Source organism: Physella acuta, unplaced genomic scaffold, assembly GCF_028476545.2.
Source record: "Physella acuta isolate Inbredline_101_S28 unplaced genomic scaffold, ASM2847654v3 ptg000058l, whole genome shotgun sequence".
Taxonomy (NCBI): Eukaryota; Metazoa; Mollusca; class Gastropoda; family Physidae; genus Physella; species Physella acuta.
In genome coordinates, this window is record NW_026731578.1 from 501,654 (window position 1) to 524,241 (window position 22,588).

The following is a 22,588-nucleotide window of genomic DNA, read 5'->3' on the forward strand; positions in this document are numbered from 1 at the left end:
AACATACAATAAGTAAAAGTCTTTGAAAAATAAAATGCGTGGGTCACTAGATTACCTATTGAATGCATTAATAGAGCAAGTTCAGTAACCCACTCATCTTTTTTAGTTGTGGGTATTAATATAATTTAGTAATCATTTATTCTCTTGATTTTAAAGCAATGTTATCTGTGTTGATGAACATGCTTAGTTTGAAACTTATCTGCCAATTAGGTGGTTAAAATTTTGTTGACAATGAAAGCTTTGATCCACAACAACAAAAACAAGACAGTCAAAAAGAGGAAGAGTTAAAAGAATGGGGAAAAATAAAACAAAAGGTGTAAATGAATTTTTTTATTTCTTGACATTTACTTAAGTGGAATAAACCTAGATGAGTGTGTGGCACCAATACCAGGTCTGCCGTGCTTGACGGGCTTGTATGTAATGGAAAACTCGCCCAAGTAATGTCCAACCATTTCAGGCTGAAAAATAATTCAATGAATAAATAATGGTCATTTAAAAAAAAAATACTGTATACAATTCCACTCTCATATAAAATCATAAGCTAAATTAAAAATATATAATTAATACCTTAATTTCAACTTGGTTGAATGTTTTTCCATTGTACACACCAACGATTGAACCAATCATCTCAGGAACAATGATCATATCACGCAGATGGGTTTTAACAACCTAAAATGTGAAAATATTGGAAAAATGTTATGATTATGAATTTTTACGCATTTTAGGAGGCAACATATGTTAACTCCAAAATAAGTGATTTCTTAATTGTCTATTGGGACTAACGTTTGCATTCTTGACTTCCCAAAGATAATTTAAAGGTCAAACTAATGCTGGCCTAATTTTTAGCATATGGTGACCTATACAAGATTATTGAATTCTTTCTGTAATGGGTGCCGGGTAGTCTTAAAATGCATACGTCAACACACAACCATATACTTGACAAACAAAGGCAATTTCAGATTGTAGGATCATCAAATACTCAGTAACACGGACCTATAATTTCATCACATCTTGCCCAGCTAAAAGCTACTAAAATGAAAATGAATGCAAAAAATTCAAACCTCTGGCTTTTCCAAATGTCCAGCTTCTTTTTTAGCTTTTCTCAGCCTCTTAATGAGAGCAAGTGGTTTACGCTTAAGTCCACGACTGAGACGGCGGCGCTGTCTGCAGTTGAACAAATCCGACAGCTGTTCTCTGAATTGAAAATTTAAAAGAGAAAACGGTGGTCACCATAATCATAAAAAATAAGCTATTGCATATTTTAAAATGCTTTTAATCCTGAAATAAATAATATCGTACAGCATAAAGAGCATTTGAATAGGAAAAAAGCCAAACATGCAAGAAAAAAGCCACGAGAATACATTGCAAAAACTCACATTGACATATCAAGGAGCTGATCAAGGTCCACACCTCTGTAAGTAAACTTACGGAAGGTCCTCTTTTTCTTCTTTTCTGCCAAATCATCATCTGCCTAGATTTGAGGAAAAAGAAAAAGTTGGATAATATTTTGTAATATTGACCAAAGCATTAGTATCACATATCTGAAGATACTTTCCTTTGAAAGTTTTATATGATTATACAATATTATAGCCTGAGCAATTAGTATTAAAAATAATTATGTTAAGGGGTAGGCCTAATAAAAGAAATACAAATTTATGGTTTTATCTCTGGACGACTGCAGTAGAGATCAGTTTTAATTTTTAATAGGGTAAGCAGGGAACTAAGCAATGTGTTTTATTAAACCTTAGGCACCCAACAAAACACCCAATAGAACAACAGATTATTTTTGAGGTAAAGCTGTTTCTTGTTCAGCTGAGGATTCATCTTATGTAATTCATGATCCACTTGGTCCAGCAGGGAGATAAAACAGGAATTATCCCAATGCTCTTTCCTCCAAATTTTTTAACTCCATAAATCAACTTTTTCTAAGCTAATCTTTAATGAAATTTGCAAGCATTGGCCTTTAGTAAGAAGAGTTTATTTTGGTGATTTCTTTTAGAGCAGTGATTGGTGGTGCCAAATCTAAATGGCAGACATTTGTCAGACTTTACTATGCTATAAAGTAGGCATTTTGGTAAATTTTGCCTAATTATCTCAGAATGATAAAACACACATAATATTGAAGGCCATAAACTGCCATTTAATAAACCACTAAATTTATCACTGTAGGCCCAGTAGTTTTTTTTTTTTATGAATTTTTAAAGTTGTATGTTAAACAGCTTATATTTTATTGTAAAGTTGCAAAATATTTGGTGTCCTTCTTTGAGTTCATATAGCGTTGTTATTTTTTAACATGTAATGATAAAACTTTGCATATTGATACTAGAGAGTACAGGCAACAGGAATATGCAATTGAAATAAAGAACAGTAAAGGTAAAACCAAAAATAATTAAGACTAATTAAGGGTCATGGCGTTTTTATATAGAGAGCAACGTTAGTCTATTGTCAAACTGCACAACTCTGTTGTTAATAAAGATATATTGATAAAACTTTGCATATTGGTGCTAGGGAGTACAGGCAACAGGAATATGCAAGTGAAATACAGCTTAATTAAAAGGAAAACAACTAATAATTAACTTAATAAAGCCCAATTAAGGAGTGCGGTGCCGTTCTACTATGATTGCCACAAGTCACTTTTCATACTGAATATCTATGTTGCTATTGATGATACAAAGATAAAACTTAGCACATAGATGCTTAAGGATGTTGGGAATAGAAATTTACAAGTCAAAAAAAATGCTAGGAGAAAAAGACAATCACATATAATAAAGTCTAATTAATGGGGGTGGCACTGAAATCTTGTATCAATAATACCTGTGTATTATACTCATACTGGAATATGATATGGTTAGGATTATGTTGAAGTATCTAAATATTAGTAGCATTAGTTATAGGCTACTTTTAATAAGTAGCCAAGGATGGTTAATCAATAGACAGCCTACAGAAACTAGATGAGATGTGTCGCAACCGAAGGATAGACAGCTGCCTTATTTGCTGATCTGAACCTACTGTTTAAAAAAAATTACTGTTGCTTAGTTTAAGTTATAAAATTAAGTCACATTGTTCAAAGTGTTACTGTTTCTGTTTTCTTTTTTACTTTAAAAAAAATGTATCTATTACTGTTGCTTTAGATCACATTATTAAAGTGAAGTGTTAATGTTTCTATTTTATATTTGACTTCATTTATTTTACTTTCCATGCCTCTATAGATCTAGTAGTATATTTTAGCTATTATTAAATTTTAAAGATAATATAGATCTAATCTGAGAAATGACCAATTTAATCTTTGTAATTATTTTCTTAATCAGTTTTTCCTGAAACGGGGTAACTAAAGTTTAGACATCATCCATAAGTAATTTTACAACATAATTATATATTTAAGCTTGATGCAATAAATATTAGTTCTATTAGATTCTTATAAGCAATTACTCATTAAAATACATAGATCTAAATCTATTCTATAGGGGCCTAATATTTATAAGGGCCTATTTATTACTATTTAAAATTTTAATTAGGCCTATTATTATTACCCAATTGAAAATGACTAATATGGAAGATTATTAATGAATGGGACTATTAATTCCATTGCTTTAAATTTTATTTAATCCATAAAAAACATTCTATAAGCTAAAATCTTGCCAATTCAATGAATAGTGTTAAACAGTAATATCAAATGTGCGATTTTTTATATTTCATGCATAATAAATATTAATATGGCATGGTCTATGGACCGTCATTATTAAAATTGCGTAGATCCCCTTCACTTCACGCAAGAAGCCATATCTGGTTACAAAGAGCTAAAAAGCCCCATAAAACCAACATTTCCACCCATGAAAATAGTTTGGCATTACTTATTTACTAGATCTAGTTTCCTGAACTTATCTCTTTTTTAAATGCCGAAATTTGGTTCTATCGATAATAGGTAACCTCGCGGCCCCTATTGCCCTGTTAAAAAATTGTGTCAGCGGGACCCCCCCAAGATTTACCAATGCTTTTTAAGCATGTTCCAATGTAAAGAACTCTATGAAACTGTTATTTTTGTTCTTGAGAATGGTTAGGATGCTCATTACAACTAATGTCTAGCTTATTATACTTTACTTTCTTGCTAAAATTAATACTAATTGAAAGAGGTCGGTTACTGCGTTTAATGAGACGTGCTCGCTAAGATACCTCGATAAAATTGGGATCGATATGTTAAAATGTAACTAATAGTTTTCCATACAAACATAGAATATAAAAACAGCCCACTTTGACGTATCGAATACACTAATTTATCGATTCTCTCATGATAACTAAGCACTTGAATGGAAAATGGCCGAAATTACAAAAGTTGGCTTGAAAAATTTCGGATGTGGCCAGATTAAACAAAATGGCGGACATCGAAATGCCTACTATAAAGAGTATTTATCTTTCTCTAAATCAATATCATAATAGTGTGATTGTTAGATAGCAAAATCTACATGAATACATCAATGTTGTAGCTTACATGGTTGATTAGGGAAAAGACAGTATCATCATCCATCTTTACATTCAAGAATCTCAGAACAACTAATTTCCTACTACACACTAGGTGTAGAAATAACTGTTCATTGGGCATATAGGCCCTACTATTAAATAAACCATGGGAAGTATGTGGCAAAAGGGCCCTGCCAATGTGTAAAATGCAGACTAGTGGTAGCTGGTACATTAAGTGTGTACACAGCACGCACTTGCTCCAACAGCTAAAAAGTAGAAGACAAGATAAAAACCAGGTAATTGTAGAGCTATGCACATCTTTTTCTGGCTAGACTCAGCCTTAAAAATTTAATGATTCAAGCTGCATTGTAGCAGCTATGCACATCTTCCGGCTAGAATCTGCAGACAGAGCTTTCTAGAGCAAACCTGACTATGCTGTTCATCAAAATCTTTTTGCAATACAATAGGTCATCAGTTCAGTTAGGCCTACAACTAGAATCTAGATCTCGAATAATAACTTGTCTGTTGTACACAGTGCCAGTATCACTTGTCTGACTTAGTTTCATTTATACAACTGGTTCTAGATTCTAGATCTAGACCTGACAGTGATGAATCTTCTAAGTAAACTAAATCTGTCAACATGTCAATTTCACTGAGTTATCTAGATCTAGACTAGACTCTATATCTACAAGGAACCTAGAACATAAAACATTCTGCATTCAATCAGATGTGCAGACACACAAAAAAACTGTTGTTTTATTACTAGTCTTCTTGGTGTCAGTTATAAGTTAAATGTAAAACAAAACACTTCAGGATAAGATATTACATTTTTGGAATAAATATAATTTAATATACAACAATTGCAACAGAAATTTTCATAAAATAGCAAAGATGAGGATATATTATAAAGGATTAAGAATGATTTTACTCGCTTACCATTTTCAGTGTTTCTCGACGGTGAAACAATATCAAAAAAGGAAGTTATTGACCGGATACACAATTCTTGTAATTTCTCAAAAGTAGAAATTTCTATCGCAAACTTTAGAGGAACAAATTTGAAAAAAAACGATAAAATGCATCAAATGTTGATAAATTTGTTTAAAATTATGCTTATAAATAAACTCTCTGTAAATGTATTGATTTTCTTCCTAAATTATTCTAGCTCTAAAATATTTTTTTTTACTTCTGAAACAAATTAATGAGTGAGAATAAAACAGTGTTTCTTTCAGATATTTTTCTTCGGAAGGTCACTTGGAATTTCGTCGAATCGTTCGGATAGGGGAGGGGTGGACGTGAGGTACCCACCTCCCCCCCCCCCCCGGAAGAGATGCCTGGGGGGGAAAAAACGTTATACCAATCGTAAAGGAAAATCATGACTAAACGCGTTGGAAAAATAATAATTTGCATGGACTGATAATAAGAAAAATGTAACTTAAGAGACGTTCTAGATCAAACTAAAAGAACTGTGGGGGGGGGGGGGGGGGGATTTGTTCAAATTATAATTACTTATATTCTTATATCCAGAGGCGTAGCGAGGGGGGGGGACATATGTCCCCGGGCTCCGACCTTAGGGGGGCGCAAAATTGAAAGTTTGAGGGGGGTGCAAATGAAAAGTTCGGGGGGTGCAAATCGAAAGTTTGAGGGGGGGTTGCAAATGAAAAGTTCGAGGGGGGTGCAAATCGAAAGTTTGTCCCCGGGCGCCGGGAAGGGTCGCTACGCCTCTGCGTATATCAAATGTAGATCTATAACTTAATATTTCTATAAGCGTGAAAAATTTTTTTTAATTTAAACCTTACACCAGACTGTGGTAGATGAAGTAGACTACGTATGTGACACCCTTCTCTTTGCCAAGCCGTTTATCTTGCCTCAAATTTAGTCAAGTACCTATTAAATTTAAAGCTGGTCTCTTTCCACAAATTTGGTCAAGTACCTATTATAGCTAGGTCTTTGTCCATAAATTTAGTCAATAACCTATTACTAATGTATAAATCATTAGAGTTGGTCTCTTCCACAAATTTAATCAAGTAGGCCTGATATTAGAGCTAGTCGACACTAGCTTGTGATCTGAACTCGAGTGTCATTTTTGTTTAAAGTGAGCAATTTTTTTTTTGTTTTGTCGGCATGTGACCTCTGGGATTCAGGGTAGTTCGTGTCTGTGGTCGTGTCATTCAGACCCAAGGCTGCTGTGGACACGGACGGAGCCGTTGTCTATGATGTAATAGATTGAGATAATTGTATTGGTATTATATTTATATTGTTATCTTGAGTGATGTCCCTTACATGTTGTTATCTATATATAGTTGTCTCTGGCCACTTCCTTTCTCTCTTTGCATCATGGCTGTCTGTAAATAAAAGGCTGTTAACACCAATGTGGCTCCTCGTCAATCTACCTCATTTTGGCGACGAAGGATAAACATATACTAGAAAGAGCACCTACTTACGCAAAAAAGAGGTTTGCTAGAGCTTATTAGCTAATTATTTCTAGAATAATGGCGCTGTATGGCCAAATAAAAGAATTTGATGCGAATGATGAAATCATTCAGGATTACCTAGAGAGGTTAAGCTTTTACCTAGAAGCTAACAACGTGACGATAGAAGCCAAAAAGAGAGCTATTTTGTTAACAGTCATAGGGCCTCAACAATTTAGGCTACTAAAAGACTTATGCGCACCAGCTAGTCTAACTACCAAGAGCTTTAACGAGCTGAGCAAATTGCTAACAGACCACCATGCGCCTGTACCATCAAAGTTTCTATGTCGAGCTAAATTTGACAGTAGGACTCGTCAACCAAACGAGTCAATATCAGAATATGTTGCTGCTTTACGTCATTTAAGTAAATTTTGTGAATTCGGCGATACACTGTCTGACAGATTATGTGAAAAGTTTGTGACAGGTGTAAACAGCCCTGATATTCAAAGAAAGTTGCTGCTCGAGTCAGATCTAACATTAGAAAAAGCAATACAACTTGCAATGTCATTCCAGCAGTCATCTGATGCAGCGAGATCTTTAGCACCTTCAGAGATCCATGCAGTAAACAGCAGGTTAGTCAATAAACACCAACCCCATCAGAGCATTCCAACTTATGCTAAACAGCCTGCTCGTTCAAATCCTAGATCTAAATCTAGTAATAATTATCAAAAATGTCATCGATGCAAAGGTCCCCATGCATCTCATCGGTGCAAGTTCAAGTCAGCAACTTGTTATAAGTGCGGTAAGCAAGGTCACATTGCTAAGGCCTGCTTTGCAAAGTCTTCGTCTGTTGCTAAATCTAGCCAGTCAAGACAGTACCGCAACCAAAGGCAGCACTATGTTAACTCTCACCAAGACTACCTAACCCAACCAATGAACCACTCTACCTGTGAAAATGCTCAAACTGAATCGCAGCCGGATTTCAACCTGTTCTCTGTGAAAACAATAAGTCATGCTCCCATCAATGTACCAGTTTATATCAACGGTAAGAGCATCAGCTTCCAACTTGACACTGGAGCATCTCTAACAGTCATAACAAAGAAAGATTTTGACGCTGTCACAGGAGGATCAGTGCCTCTACAGCCATGTCACAAGTGTCTAACAACATACACTGGTGACAATGTTCCGGTAATAGGAGAGTGTATGGTTCATGTAAGTTATAATGGTCAAAGTGTTAAACTTCCTCTTCTTGTGGTTGAAGGAAATGGACCGCCATTACTAGGTAGGAACTGGTTAAGTGATCTTAAGTTAAATTGGGAGAGTATTTGTTCATTGAAGAATGTAAAAGAATCTAGTCTTACTTCACTAGATAAAGTTATATCTGAAAATAAATGTGTTTTTGGTAACTCTGGATTACTAAATGATAGAACAGTGAAGTTAAGCATTAAAGACACAAATCCAAGATACTGCAAAGCTAGAGTTCCACCTTATGCAATGAGGAATAAAATTGAAAATGAGCTAAGTAGATTGGAATCTAATGGCATTATAAAAAAGTTAGACTATTCCGATTGGGCGTCGCCCATTGTGCCAGTGTTAAAGAAGGATGGTTCTATAAGAATTTGTGGAGATTATAAAACTACACTGAATAAGCAAATAGAGCTAAATAGGTACCCTATACCTAACATTGAGGAAATCTCTTTGAATTTGGCAGGAGGAGACAAATTCACTGAATTAGACTTTAGTCATGCTTACACTCAACTAGAACTGCATCCAGATTCAAAAGTCTATATGACAATAAACACACATAAAGGACTCTACCAATATGAAAGACTATGTTTTGGCATATCATCTAGCCCTGGAATTTTCCAAGCTGTCATGGACAGTATTTTTAAGGATATTCCAAATGTTTGTGTGTACTTTGACAATGTGTACATAACTGGTAAGAATGACACTGAACATCTTAAAACACTAGATAAAGTATTGAAAATTGTTGGTGAAAAAGGTTTAAAGATAAACAAAGATAAATGTCAATTCATGCTGACAGAAATTAGTTTTCTTGGTTATATATTGAGCAAACAAGGCATCAGACCTCAACCTGAGAAAACAAAAGCCATTAAAGAAGCACCCAAACCTGAAAATACCCAACAACTAAGAGCTTTTTTGGGCTTAATAAATTACTATGCAAAGTTCATAGGAAATCTGTCTGGTAAACTATCACCACTGTACAAGCTGCTACAGAAAAATGCAACTTGGCACTGGGGTAAACAACAAGATACTGCTTTTAATACAGCAAAAGAGGCTTTGTCTGCTGACACCTTACTAACTCACTATGACCCAGGGAAAAGACTTATATTAACATGTGATGCTTCACCAGATGGTGTAGGAGCAGTCTTGTCCCACATGGATGAGAAGGGTGACAGACCCATTGCATTTGCCAGTAGATCTTTGAACCAGGCTGAGAAAAATTATTCTCAGTTAGATAAGGAAGGCTTAGGCATCATTTTTGGTGTTAAGAAATTTCATAAGTTTCTGTTTGGTAGGAAGTTCACCATCTTTACAGATCATAAACCATTGCTAGGTTTATTTGGAGAAAACAAAACCCTACCTGAGCATGCCTCACCAAGAATTCAAAGATGGGCTATCACACTAACTGCATACAATTATGAATTGAAATGCAAACCTGGATCTGAGAATAGTGCAGATAGTCTTAGTAGATTACCTTTAAAAAAAAACCAAAGCCTGAGCTATGTACCAGAAGATGTATTTGTTCTCTTCACTATCATGGATAACTCCAATATAAATGTGAATGATATTAAAAGAGAAACACAAAAAGATGAGTGCTTAATAAAAGTATATGAGCACTGTAAGAATGGTTGGCCTGAAGAGTCTGTGAATGATGACTTAAGGCCATATTAAATAAGAAATAAAAACCTTTGTGAAGATAATATAAAAGATGGAGAAGATGCAGTCCATTATCAGTCAGAGCTACCTAAACAAAGTATTTGTAACTTAATAAATGATTATGGTGATATGGCAATTTCAAATGTTTTAAAGAAAATACATTAGTAAGAAGGAATGTGATCATCAAACAACTTTGCTAACATCATTAGCACTTACAGAAACTAAAAGGGTAACATCAAAGGTAAATACCAAACAGAAGAAGCTAAATGTGACAATGAAAGAGTAAACAGGTTATTAGCCAAATACCGCACAACTCCTCATATAACAACAGATGTTGCACCATGTGAATTGCTATGTGGTAGGAAAATTAAAACTCATCTTGACCTACTACATCCAACTGTTCAAAGGTCTGTTTCCCAACATCAACATACACAAAAAGTAAATCATGACAAATCATCCATTGAAAGAGAATTTGGTATTAATGAGAATGTGTATCTAAGAAACTATGGGAGAAAGGAAAAATGGATACCAGGTCAAATTGTTCAATGTACAGGACCTGTGTCTTATAAAGTAAAAACAAATGATGGACTTATTGTCCGTAGACATGCAGACCAGTTAAAAATAACTTGTGCAGATAATAAGTGTGAATCGGTCAATCCCACCAAATCTGATCAGTTCACACCAACTCAGTTTGTTCCACAACCAAGTTCTGTTGATATGAGTGAACCAAGTTGTCTGGAGTCAGAAAATGTAAATTCTGGAGTTAATGATTTAAATCCTAGACCTCCTGAGATAGAGAATCCAGATGGTCAGAATATTGAGTCACCAAATCAAAGGCCACTGAGAAGGTCAAGCAGGACAATCAAAGTCCCAAATAAGTTAGACCTATGATTTTAAAGGTCAAGAGGACTTTGACATTATTGTTTTGTATCTTGATTATGTTGTGGCATATTGTGCATTGTTTGTAAGGATGTAATCTACCATAGTGTTCATGTTACAATATAATTGGTGATTTTAGGATACTATCAATTGTTCTATTGAGAGATGTGTTATTGTGTTCTAAGGGTAAAGGGATGTAATAGATTGAGATAATTGTATTGGTATTATATTTATATTGTTATCTTGAGTGATGTCCCTTACATGTTGTTATCTATATATAGTTGTCTCTGGCCACTTCCTTTCTCTCTTTGCATCATGGCTGTCTGTAAATAAAAGGCTGTTAACACCAATGTGGCTCCTCGTCAATCTATAACATATGATAAGTTGATCATGTAGACCTAATGAAGGGTTACTGCTTTTTTTACAGTCTTTCTACGTTTCTACTGTCTACATAGCCGGTTGGCTTGGATGTTAATGTCAATAAATCCAGTATTTGACAACAGCGTCGTTCCATTGTGTGCTATCTCTCAGGGTCAGCCCTTTTAAACACAACACCCCAGTGGGTAGTAAGCATCCACATTGAGGCAGTGTTATATATATATAATGATGGAAAAAAATTGACCCCCCCCCAATGAGACGATCCTGGCTACGCCACTGCCCAAGAGCCCTGCGACGCAACTTCTGAAAAACAAAGCACACGTCTAAAAATACCCAGTTGATAAAGATTTGATGAATCTATCTATCTATCTATCTATCTATCTATCTATCTATCTATATATATATATATATATAAAGCAATGTATGTGTGTGTGTGTGTGTTTGTCCTTTATGCATTACTACACCTCTCATCACATCGCCTTGAAACTTTGGGAAGTTGTTGAGAATATTCCTGGGGAGGTTTCTGCGAAAAAAAATATTTCAAATTCGCAAGGGCGGCGCCACGGGAGGGTGCAATTTTTCTCTATATACGGTATATGAAAATAGTAAACGTGAATTGTAGTGACACTGTTCACACGATCGCCATGACACTTTAGGAAGTTGTTGAAAATATTCCTGGGGAGGTTTCTGCGAAAAAAAAATATTTCAAATTCGCAGGGGTGGCGCCCCGATAGGGCGCGATTTGTTTTTTTCTATTTACGGTATATAAAACTAAAAGTCGATTTTGGTTTGGCATCGTTCATCCAATAGCCATGAGACTTTGGGGAGTTCATTATACCACTCTAGGGAAGGGATCTGTAAAAATAATTTTTAATTTCGCAAGGGCGGCGCCACGGGAGGGTCCGATTTTTCTCTATTTACGGTATATAAAAATAATAAAAGTGAATTGCAATGACACCGTTTATCCGATAGGCATGAAACTTTGGGGATTTCATAATAAAACTCTAGGGAAGGGTTCTGTAAAAAATCATTTTTAATTTCGCAAGGGCGGCGCCACTGGAGGCTGCGATTTTTCTCTATATACGGTTTATAAAATTTCGGTTTCACACCGTTCATCCGTGTACCATGAAACTTTGGGGAGATGATTAGATCACTCAATGGTAGGGTTTGCAAAAAAAATATTGTTTAATATTGCAAGGGCGGCGTCCCCGGGGTGGGGGGTGGGAGCGATTTTTTTTCTCTATACACGGTTTATAAAAAATAAAACTCGGATGCGGTTCATCCGAGTACCATGAAACTTTAGGGAGTAGATGAGAATACTCCCGAGAATATTTCTGCGAAAAAGAAAACTAAAGTTTCTTATGGGCGGCGCCATATAGGGTACAACTTTCGTCAATACACGGTTTGGCGCCCAGAGTTTTAGAGCGACTATGTTGGCACTTGGCATCCGTTAATCGAGCGTCCTGTATAGCGAGTAAGGAGTACTACTATATTCAGCGGTAAAACTACAACAGGCTTATAAAAATAACTTTGTAACGCGAGGAAATCCTTCTGTACAGTTTCGTCACCTTGCGAAAGATGAAAAAATAACTGTTTGAATATGAGGAGCCTACTGTAGAGTTTCGTCACTTTGCGAATGATGTAATAAGCATCTATTATTAGACAATCCAGGCCGAAATTGAGACCGAGCATCTAATAATAGACCATTAGTAACGCTAGCATATTGCATCAGTCACACTGATATTTAAAACACGTCAAATAATTTTTTTACGTGTTAAAGAAAAAAATCCTGATCATTTGTGTCACATTAGCGAATGACGAAATCTGCATCATTATTAACAGGATGCTATTTGGCCGATGGCGCCTGTTAGTTTTAAGGAGCCAGGGGTAGTACGCCGCGCCTATGCGGTAGTGTAATCGGGGGGAGGGTGGGGGCCCTGAGAGCGCCCCTCTACGTTCTGACACAGAGGCGGTCACCGAAGTGTGTTCTACCATATTATTTCGGTGAGTGATTAATGTACACTCAATGTTTTCATGCGGTAGTGTAGGTAAACCCGTGTCCCGATATTTATGATAGAAGCGCAGGCATTGTTTTTTTTTTAAATAACTCACTTTTAGAAAAAACGGCCACGCGTCTAAGAACATATGATTGGTAACGCGTTGGTGAAATCCTTCTAATACATTTCGTCAAACTTTCTTCTATCCCCGCGGCAACGCGCGGGGGACGGGTACGCTAGAACCTCATAAAAATCTGCGTCAGTTTGGTGTGTTGGACTATATTTGGAGAGTGTGCTTCTCCTAAGAAAACTGTATAAGGCAGCCGGCGTGTTGGAAAACATTTTTGTTTTTCGTGTACCAGGTGGATAATAAACACTAGATCTATGTGTCCACGAGAACTCGTGTAAATTAAAAAATAAATTTTGAACGGCGCTTGTTTTCCATATTAATCCATATATATATATATATATATATATATATATATATATATATATATATATATATATATATATATATGCCCATATATCAGTGCCTTAGCGAGGTCGGGTGTCACCCGGTGCGGCACTTAATGGTGTCACCCCCAGAGGCGTAGCGACCCTTTCAATTTTCGATTTGCACCCCCCCCCCCCCCAATCGAACTAATTCAGTGGAATTATTTTTCTCTAGATCTATATATTTTGCTATTTTTTTGCCTTGGTGTCACCCCCTAAATAAATGGTGTCACCCGGTGGGGTCCGCACCCCCCTCTGATATATATATAGATATATATATATGCATAGGTAAGGTCCCAAAAAATATCTGTTGGTATGTTTTTTCTAGTTCCGCCGCTCAGCGTAACATCCAATTACGGTAAGCCCAAGGCAACTATCAATTGTTCAACCCCACCCCCTTTTTAAAATAAGTTCTACATAATTCATGCTGACCAAAAGTACCTAACCCCACTCCCACTAGGTGCTTTTTGTTATGTTGCTGTCACACAAGCGATGTAGAAAACTGTTCAGTCTGTAAGGCCAAGTGGCAATCTATTTTCATACCTTTGTATAAATGGCTCAATCTTTTTCTACCTCTTGACGGTCACCGCCAGAGGAGGCCGTCCCTAAAGAGGGTGTCTCTGACCGCCAAAAAAAATCACTTTGGTGTCACCCCATCCCCTACATATACTATTTAATTATGAAATGGATTTTTTAAATTTGGTGTCACCCCTTAAAAGTTAAATAGTGGCTCCAGGTGCTGACCGCAACCCACGACGCTCCTGCTCCACCATTCGACAGCGATGTTTCAATTTGTGCTCTCATTCAGATTAGCCCCGCCACTAATGCAGAGGTGTAGGCGTGAAAAGTTAAGCACCGCCACTTTTTTTATACATACACGCAACCTTGAGGGTTAGGTACAGCAACAGAATTTTTCATGCAAATTAATAATGGCATGTTCAAATCTCCCTCTTTCTTCAATAAAAAGTACAAGTTTCATATTTATTTATAATATGGATGGCAGGGCCTATCATCTGGTCTTCAAGATTTAGTTAGGCCTACAAAATAACACGTTTAAACTTAAAGTAACTCAAATGGTTTGTTTAACACAGATTGCTTGCCCCAGTTTATAAAAATAAAATTACAAAGCCATCTGCTCTAAATGTCGATCCCTTAACCTCACATTAATCAGTCTTTTTTCTTTCATCTTAAGAACATACCATTCAGCAAATATAGAGCTAACACCCAATATATTATTACACAGCACTTAAAATTAACAATAAATAGCCAAAACTCCTATATCCACTTTATCCTGACCAGTGGTGGCACACAAGGGACAGGCCACAAACACAAAGTAATTGCACAAATAAAGCGGATATTTCATACAAATTATGAATGGCAGTTAAGTAAGGTTTGAAATTTTTATATTGTCTACTTCCAAATAGCCATGACCTAAAAAATGTGGTATACACTTCCGTACTACTGCTTAGTACCAAACATAAAAAACTAAATAAAACATATAAATCAAAGGAACTTTTAATGTGCCTGACAAATAGACATTTATTTCTTAGCAGGCTTTTTGGCAGCAGCTGGCTTTCCTCCTTTCTTGGCCAATCGCTTAGCTTTCCTAGCAGCAGATTTACCTTTAGGCAATGGCTCCAACGGCTTGGTAATCTGAAATTTGGCAGTTTATTCAAAATCAAGTTCATCAAAACAATAGAGGATAAAAAAATAAAAAGCAAATTAAAAAAAAAATAGGCATCAGGAGGTAAGAATCATCACTATTTGTCTGTAACACGGACCTGAATATCATCATGTTGCCATAAAAAGATTTTTAAAATTCAAACTTACGCCTCTCTTCTTGTTTAGAAGTTCCTCCTTAGCCCTCTTACGCAGTGTTTCAATGTGCTTAGCTTGTTTCTTTGCATGTTTTTCATAAGGATTAAGTCTGACCATAACTCTGTAGTTCTTAAGAGGATTTTTCTTAAGCACTCTTCTCTTGACCTCCCTCCTGCATAATAAGATTTAATATAAAAATGGACAAAAAAAGTTTTAAATAAAGAAAATGTTAAAATTTAAAAGAAAACTTACTTGGGTGCCCTGACAACAGACTGAATTTCATCACTCTTCAAAAGACGAGCCAGATCAAATGATGCCATCTTGTGCATGGGCAAGCTGTTGTAAAAAAAAAAAAAAAAATGTCAGAAACTAAGCACATTATGTTCTTAGGGTTTAATTAAGCTAATTAGTCATCAACTAGACATACTTGTATCCCTTCTTTTCTTTAGATTCTTTGCGCCAAGTACCATAAATGTCATCCAGACGCTTGAATGCCGATTCAGTCCAAATGCAAAATCTGCCCACATGACCACCAGGAGCAATCTTCAGCAAATTGAGTCTGTCAACACTGATAAGAGTAATACCTGCGAAGTAAAAAACATATAATTAAAATGCTCTCAAAAGTAGTATGAATGTATATTAATAAGCACGGCAAAGTCAGGAGGTTAAAATCGTCATTTAATGTCTGTAACACGGACCTAATATCATCATACTCTGCCAATGTATTGCTAAAAGTGAGCAATGCTAATACATACCAGGAATATTTCTGAAAGCACGAGTAATGCCATTGTCCTTGTTATAAATTACAAGAGGACCCCTTCTTTGGATACGACGACGGTTCCTCATCTTACCTCTTCCAGCACGGAAGCGCTTGCTGTTGTATACCTTTAATCATACAAGTTTTTTTTTATATAAAAAGTGGAATGAAACTAATTGAACATAACAGTTCACATATAATTTTTATTAAAATAGTTTGAAACCAAACATACCTTTTCAATATCAGACCAAGCCTTTAGTTTCTTAAGAACAAGAACAGCCTCTTTCGTTTTTTTAATTTCCTCAATTTTATCACTAACAACAAGTGGAACCTCAGGGATTTCCTCAATGCGATGACCTAATAAAATAATGAAAATTAAGCTCACCCACACAAAAATTAACAAGCCAACTCTGTCAATAGAACCAATAGAACACAACCTAATTTACATTTAAGTTAGGAACTGACCTTTGGACATGACTAATGCTGGGACGCCAGTTGCTGCAATAGCTGAAGTAATAGCATAACGGCGCTGGTTGACATTTATCTTCCTGTGCCAACGTCTCCAGGTTCTGGTTGGAGCAAACATGCGACCACCACGGCACATGTTTCCAAAAGCACCCTGACCTGATCTGTGAGTACCACCACCACGCACACGAGGAATACGAGCAACAGCACGACCTGTGCCCCAAGACTCAGCCGAAGTCTGGTGACCTGTTAAAAAAATAATACAAATAATCGGAGTTTGATTTTTCAGATTTTGATACTGATGCCAGAGGTTTTCAAAACAACACCCACGATGACAAGATTCACTTAGAATTAAATTCTAGCTTGAACTATGTCATTCTAAAACAGTTAGATTTTTGTGAATAAGCAGATCTTGTAAAATTACAAACCTGCTTTCATTGAAACAGCATATGGTTGTCTAGTGTTTTTCAGCATTTGAAAGTGAACTGTGTTAACAATATCTGGTCTAATTGGTGCTTTAAACACAGCAGGGAGAGTAATGTTGGTACCAGTAGCCTCTCCCTTTTCACTATGAACGGTTATAAGTGGCCTTGCTGCCTGTAATAGGAAAAATTAATCAGTAGCTTGCAAATAATTTGTGCCCAGATCTCTAGCTAGATCTAGAGTAAAGTTCCACGCGCGGTCACACAAAGCGGAAAATTCCAAATTCCCGATTTTCATCGGGCACTATTTTATAACCATTTCACACAGAAACAAACCCAAAGTACTATATTATTCCTCTGCCTTTCTACTCTTAATATGTATCAATCATTTTATATTCCTACGTATTGAATTTGAGATATTCATGTTTTAATGACGTGCTACTTGCGATATTTTTTCCCCTCTTTTTTTTTCCCTGCGGCCATCTGAACCGGCTGCGTAACGATCGTGTTTTATACGTTTTAATCATAGTTTAATAAATAAAATTAATATTTTACACTTTTAAACGTGTTGTTGATTGTATTATTAATTAATAGATTTCAAAACCAAATTAAAAACATGTTAATTAAATTAATTAACGACATTAAAAGTTGACCCAGAGATGACTTAAGGGACGCAACTATAATAATCATAACAAAGGGACGTAACAACCACTGACAAGACATAACGTAACATTTGCTTAGATATGCTTGTATGTAGAGACACAAACTAGATTTAGAAGAAGTAGATGCTTGAAATAATTTAGAATAGCAGAAAAAAATAGAAATTATACAGATTCTAGGCTTAGCTTGAAATGTAGAGCATCTAGAACTAGGCTAGTCTAGCTCAAGTCGGTTACGCAGCGCGGTGAAACCACCCAAATCGACACCCAAGCTGCGGCCACCCCTATTCACCTATCAGGTTGCTTTATTAGCCTTATCTATCGTATGTATAGTGTCCCGCACATATTGTAGAAGCTATTTATAGTTAACCTAGTTATAAAAAGCTTTGATAGGTTGGTTTATTCATCTCATCGGGGACCTAGTGTTTTTCATACGGGGAACTAGAATCGCCTACGACGTCATACCTCGAAACTTTAAAATTTAAAAACTCGACTTCCAGAAGGAGAAAAACAAAAGAATTTGACCTGGATATATTTAGAAATGGACAGGTTTACAGCAGATATCGGTAGTTTCGTATAAAACATCAAAACAAATATTGTACGAAGCGATAAACAGGCGATGGCCGCACCGGTGTTTTAACCGCGCGTGGAACTTTACTCTAGATTAGAATATCAATATAACTGGCAAAAGCCAAAAGAAGGTGTACTATGTAGTAGTGTACCCACTTAAAATTTGTAACTTGACAGTTTGGTGGCTTTATTACATGTAAGACATGGATAGTACGACATAGGCCTATATATTTGATTGAATTAGATCTAATATCAAGGTTGTACCGGTATTTAATCCGTAAGCGGCAAAACCTACGGTTTCCACACCGAAGTGAGTAACCGGCGACCGCCATGGCCGACAACACGTGAAAGTTGAAAAAAAAAGATAGACTATATCTAGAAAACATTGTCGACAGGGCAGGCAAATTAAAACACAGCAATGCTGGAGGTTACATTTTACATATGGATTAAAGTTATAACATATAGATCTAACTAGTCTAGTTAATAACGAGTTTTTTTACCATTTTTAGGGTGTTCGTCACACGGCTTGCCACCACGTTGATTATCACGGAAAAGAAGGATTGTGGGATTCTTTGGGAGCTTATCGGCGTATCGATATCAAAATACTTTCAAGTTGGCAGTTTATTCTAGCAATTCCTTATAAATATATTTTAAAGAATACATTTTATACATTTTAGCAAAGTATTTATCCCAAAATTTTAACAAATATAGTTATCAACTTAATAAAAGGTATTTTAAACTTATATTTTTTTATTACTTAAAAGTAAGACAAAGTAGTCGATTATAGCTAAATAGTTCCTGCTAATATCAATCCGCCCAGTTAACTTCCCCATTTGAGGGAAAAACAGGCGCTTGGCCCTAGATTGATAATGATATATTTATTAGTTCTTATTTCCTCTTCCAACTTCCATCCAGCTGAAACCAATAATGTTTTGTAGATAAATAATCCTTAATAACATTAAATTAAAAAGACTATAAACTACATTTAAAATTAATAAAGCGTGTACTTTCACGTTGGCGTAGCTAACTGTAAACATTGTGTCAGTAGCGTACGCAGAGAGGGTGGGTGAGTAGGGAAAACGGGCGTCCCCCCTGTGGCTATTTTCTAAATAACATAGTAGCGCCTTTTTTTCCGGGTCGGTAGATCTATGTAAATCACGTCCTTATAATCACGTCCAAAAACAAGACACCATAGCAGTAGCGTATGTAAGTTTGCAACAAGTATTGTAATTTGAAATTCTAAAAATAAAAGCATCACGATGCTATGCCAAAAAAAAAAAACCCAATCTAACAGAAACATTACAGATCAGACTGGGGGGGGGGGGCCCTTACCACAAGGTTTTTGCAAGCACATGGCAAATCCAGATAAGGCACAATATATATATATATATATATATATATATATATATATATATATATATATATATATATATATATATATATATATATATAAATTACGGTCAAAGCCCGAAGTCGGTCAATGCGCGGATTGGCCGGCCAATGCCTCCATTTTTTAGCGCAATTTCCATACTGGCAATTGCGTTTAATAAGGCGTCATTTCTGGATGGATGGATGGATGGATGTGTGTCCGCAGCTTTAAGTCGTATCTCCTCCTCAACGAAGCAATATCGAGGACATAGTTCCAAAGCAAATATGTTAAGCAAGTTCCGAGGATGAACATAGGCCAAAAAAATTCCCGGAATTCCTTCCTGGATTTCCCGGAAAAGCCAAAAAACCTCGAACAAATGCAGTTTTTTGTCCATATCTCGGCAACCAGACCACTTAGCGACTTGAAACATTTACCAATCGATTCCTGCCATAATTTAGACCAATATTGCCGAAGAAAGTTTTCAAAATTATCCTTTCGTTCGGTCACAAAAAATTAATTAAGAACACTTAAACTGAGCATCGTGTAGGCCTAGGATGATATTTACTACTTTTTTAAACTGAGCATCTTGTAGGCCTACTCGTTAAAATAAAACTATTTCCGTTGATATAGGTTAATATAGTTGTCTTTTTTTTTTACTTATTAATTCAAACGTTATTCTTGTACCCTATTAATTTATATATAATTTATATGAGAGTGATAGGGAGTACAATTACAAGGTTTTGTTTCGCTAGGCCTAATCATTTTTTCACATTTAAAAAAAAATTAATTAAGGAAATTGCGCTTAAATTGTCACTAGACTTTTTATTAACTTGTTTTGTTATGTTTTGTGCTATATTTTGTGTTCAGTTACTTCTGTAATTTGTGAAAACAGATGAAAAGGACAGTGGCTTTAGTGTTTATTAAGCATACCCGGTGCTGCCCGGCTTTGGGCTTAATCATAAATTTCCAATTAAATGTCTATAGGCAAATATTGACTTTTGAGAATATATATATATATATATATATATATATATATATATATATATATATATATATATATATATATATATATATATATATATATATATATATATATATATATATATATATATATATATATATATATATATATAACACCAACCTTTAACCTAATTAACTTAACCACAATAAACTATCTTCACAGTGTTTCTTTCAGACTTTTTTCTCCAGGGCGGGGACGGGGGGGGGGGGGCGGGGACGGACGGACATCTGAAACTTTCGGGGTACTCACAATGAAACCGCACCCAGAATAATGAAAACGCGATCACGATTTAGTCTAGATAGAACATTGGCCAGGACATCCCGGCCAGTGCGCGCATTGGCCGGCCAATGTACGAAATATTTATCCGCGGGCTGGCCTCGGTGGACCGGCCAAAGTCTGAAATAGCTCTTGATTTCGGCCTTTGGCTAGGGACAAAGTCCGAATTAGAAGATCATGAGCAGATTTTGGTTTTTTTTATACCGTAAGGATCATAAAAATTAAGTCTTTGTTGATTATTATTTGGAATTACATTGTTATTTTTAAACTTGCAGCTATTTGTTGTGCACTAGGTTGTGCAATTACAGTAAATGTAGCCTTGGCCGCCGGTCAGTGATTGTAAAGATGCGATTGTTCGTTGTGATTTTCCTCAGTGCCAACGGGTGACAATGAGAGCAGTTTTTCGAGAATAATTGAAAACTAACTTCTAGCTTGTAGTTGTTTAAATACACCATGTTCCGTTCCTAGCTTGTAGAAAGCGCCCTCGACGCTCATGACAACTTCAATGACGCTTCGGAGATCACCGCGACCTCTGCCAACATCTGGAATACGGAATACGAATACGGATGCGACAAGTATCTCCCACTTCAGCTTGTTTAACTTTTGTTAGCACCTTAGTATGGCGATTGTTTGATTCCTTGATGAAAATTACGGTTTTTCATAAGACTCTCAGCCCAATGAGCTGATTTATCTGTTTGCATCCATGTCATCATCATGTTTTGAACATCTTAGTTGGCACGTTCTACTGAACTAGTTTAAGTTCAGGCGACATGTTCTTTAATTCAGAAACAGCTTGATTCACAAATTCTTTTCCATTTAGGTTCGGATTATTTATTTTGGCAGCCATCTGGTATTTCTGTCTCTTGATCTGACGGTCCTTTTGGTCCATGTCGCATTGCATATAGAATGCTATACAAACAAGAGCCAAACAATCCGTTACTCACAATGAAACCGCACCCAGAATAATGAAAACGCGATCACAACTTAGTCTAGATAGAACATTGGCAAGTACGTCCCGGCCAGTGCGCGCATTGGCCAGCCAATGTACGAAATACACTCTAAGTGCTAAGTTCTTCGGGCTTTGGCCAAGAGAGCCGGCCAATGCGCATATATATATATATATATATATATATATATATATATATATATATATATATATATATATATATATATATATATATATATATATATATATATATATATATATATATATATATATATATATATATATACAGTGGCGTAGCGAGGTCGGGTGTCACCCGGTGCGGCACTTAATGGTGTCACCCCCCCCCCCTAGAGGCGTTGCGACCCTTCCCGGGGACAAACTTCCAAGTTTTCGATTTGCACCCCCCCCCTCAAACTTTCGATTTGCACCCCCCTCAAGTTTTTCTCTATATATTTTGCTATTTTTTGCCTTGGTGTCACCCCCCTAAATGGTGTCACCCGGTGCGGTCCGCACCCCCCGCCCCCCTTCGCTACGCCCCTGTATATATATATATATATATATATATATATATATATATATATATATATATATATATATATTGGGGGCAGAATTTTTTTTTTGCGGGGTGGCCCTTTTTTTTCTAGTTCCGCCACTGGTCAGATCTAGACTGTTTATACTATAAACACTGATGACAGAATTACATACCATCAAATGATCATTGACGAGGTTGATTTTTTACAGAAGATATATTGTCAGAGCAGTTTTCAACACGTAC

The 22,588-nt window shown here is 36.0% G+C and overlaps 2 protein-coding genes across 2 annotated transcripts; both read right to left on the bottom strand.

Annotated features, from left to right (window-relative positions):
* Positions 1–315: 315 nt before the first annotated feature.
* Positions 316–5,510, bottom strand: LOC131947874 (small ribosomal subunit protein uS19-like). Its single transcript, XM_059309260.1, has 5 exons — positions 5,392–5,510; positions 1,377–1,471; positions 1,062–1,194; positions 568–669; positions 316–458 (listed from the first exon to the last, which is right to left on the bottom strand). The coding sequence occupies exons 1-5, from the start codon at positions 5,392–5,394 to the stop codon at positions 345–347; spliced, it is 447 nt and encodes a 148-aa protein (XP_059165243.1). The 5' UTR covers positions 5,395–5,510; the 3' UTR covers positions 316–344.
* A 9,499-nt stretch (positions 5,511–15,009) lies between these two features.
* On the bottom strand, positions 15,010–18,807 carry LOC131948233 (large ribosomal subunit protein uL4). Its single transcript, XM_059309775.1, has 9 exons — positions 18,702–18,807; positions 16,979–17,147; positions 16,551–16,796; positions 16,318–16,442; positions 16,084–16,213; positions 15,756–15,912; positions 15,581–15,664; positions 15,341–15,500; positions 15,010–15,163 (listed from the first exon to the last, which is right to left on the bottom strand). The coding sequence occupies exons 1-9, from the start codon at positions 18,702–18,704 to the stop codon at positions 15,050–15,052; spliced, it is 1,188 nt and encodes a 395-aa protein (XP_059165758.1). The 5' UTR covers positions 18,705–18,807; the 3' UTR covers positions 15,010–15,049.
* Positions 18,808–22,588: the final 3,781 nt, after the last annotated feature.

Excerpts from the sequence above, each read along its gene's own strand:
- LOC131947874 (XM_059309260.1), bottom strand. Across the intron at positions 1,195-1,376 it reads CAGCTCCTTGATATGTCAAT|AGAACAGCTGTCGGATTTGT; the intron begins GTGAGTTTTTGC and ends TTTTCAATTCAG. Across the intron at positions 670-1,061 it reads GACATTTGGAAAAGCCAGAG|GTTGTTAAAACCCATCTGCG; the intron begins GTTTGAATTTTT and ends TTCACATTTTAG.
- LOC131948233 (XM_059309775.1), bottom strand. Across the intron at positions 16,214-16,317 it reads CTTGGTCTGATATTGAAAAG|GTATACAACAGCAAGCGCTT; the intron begins GTATGTTTGGTT and ends GTATGATTAAAG. Across the intron at positions 15,665-15,755 it reads AAAGAAAAGAAGGGATACAA|CTTGCCCATGCACAAGATGG; the intron begins GTATGTCTAGTT and ends TTTTTACAACAG.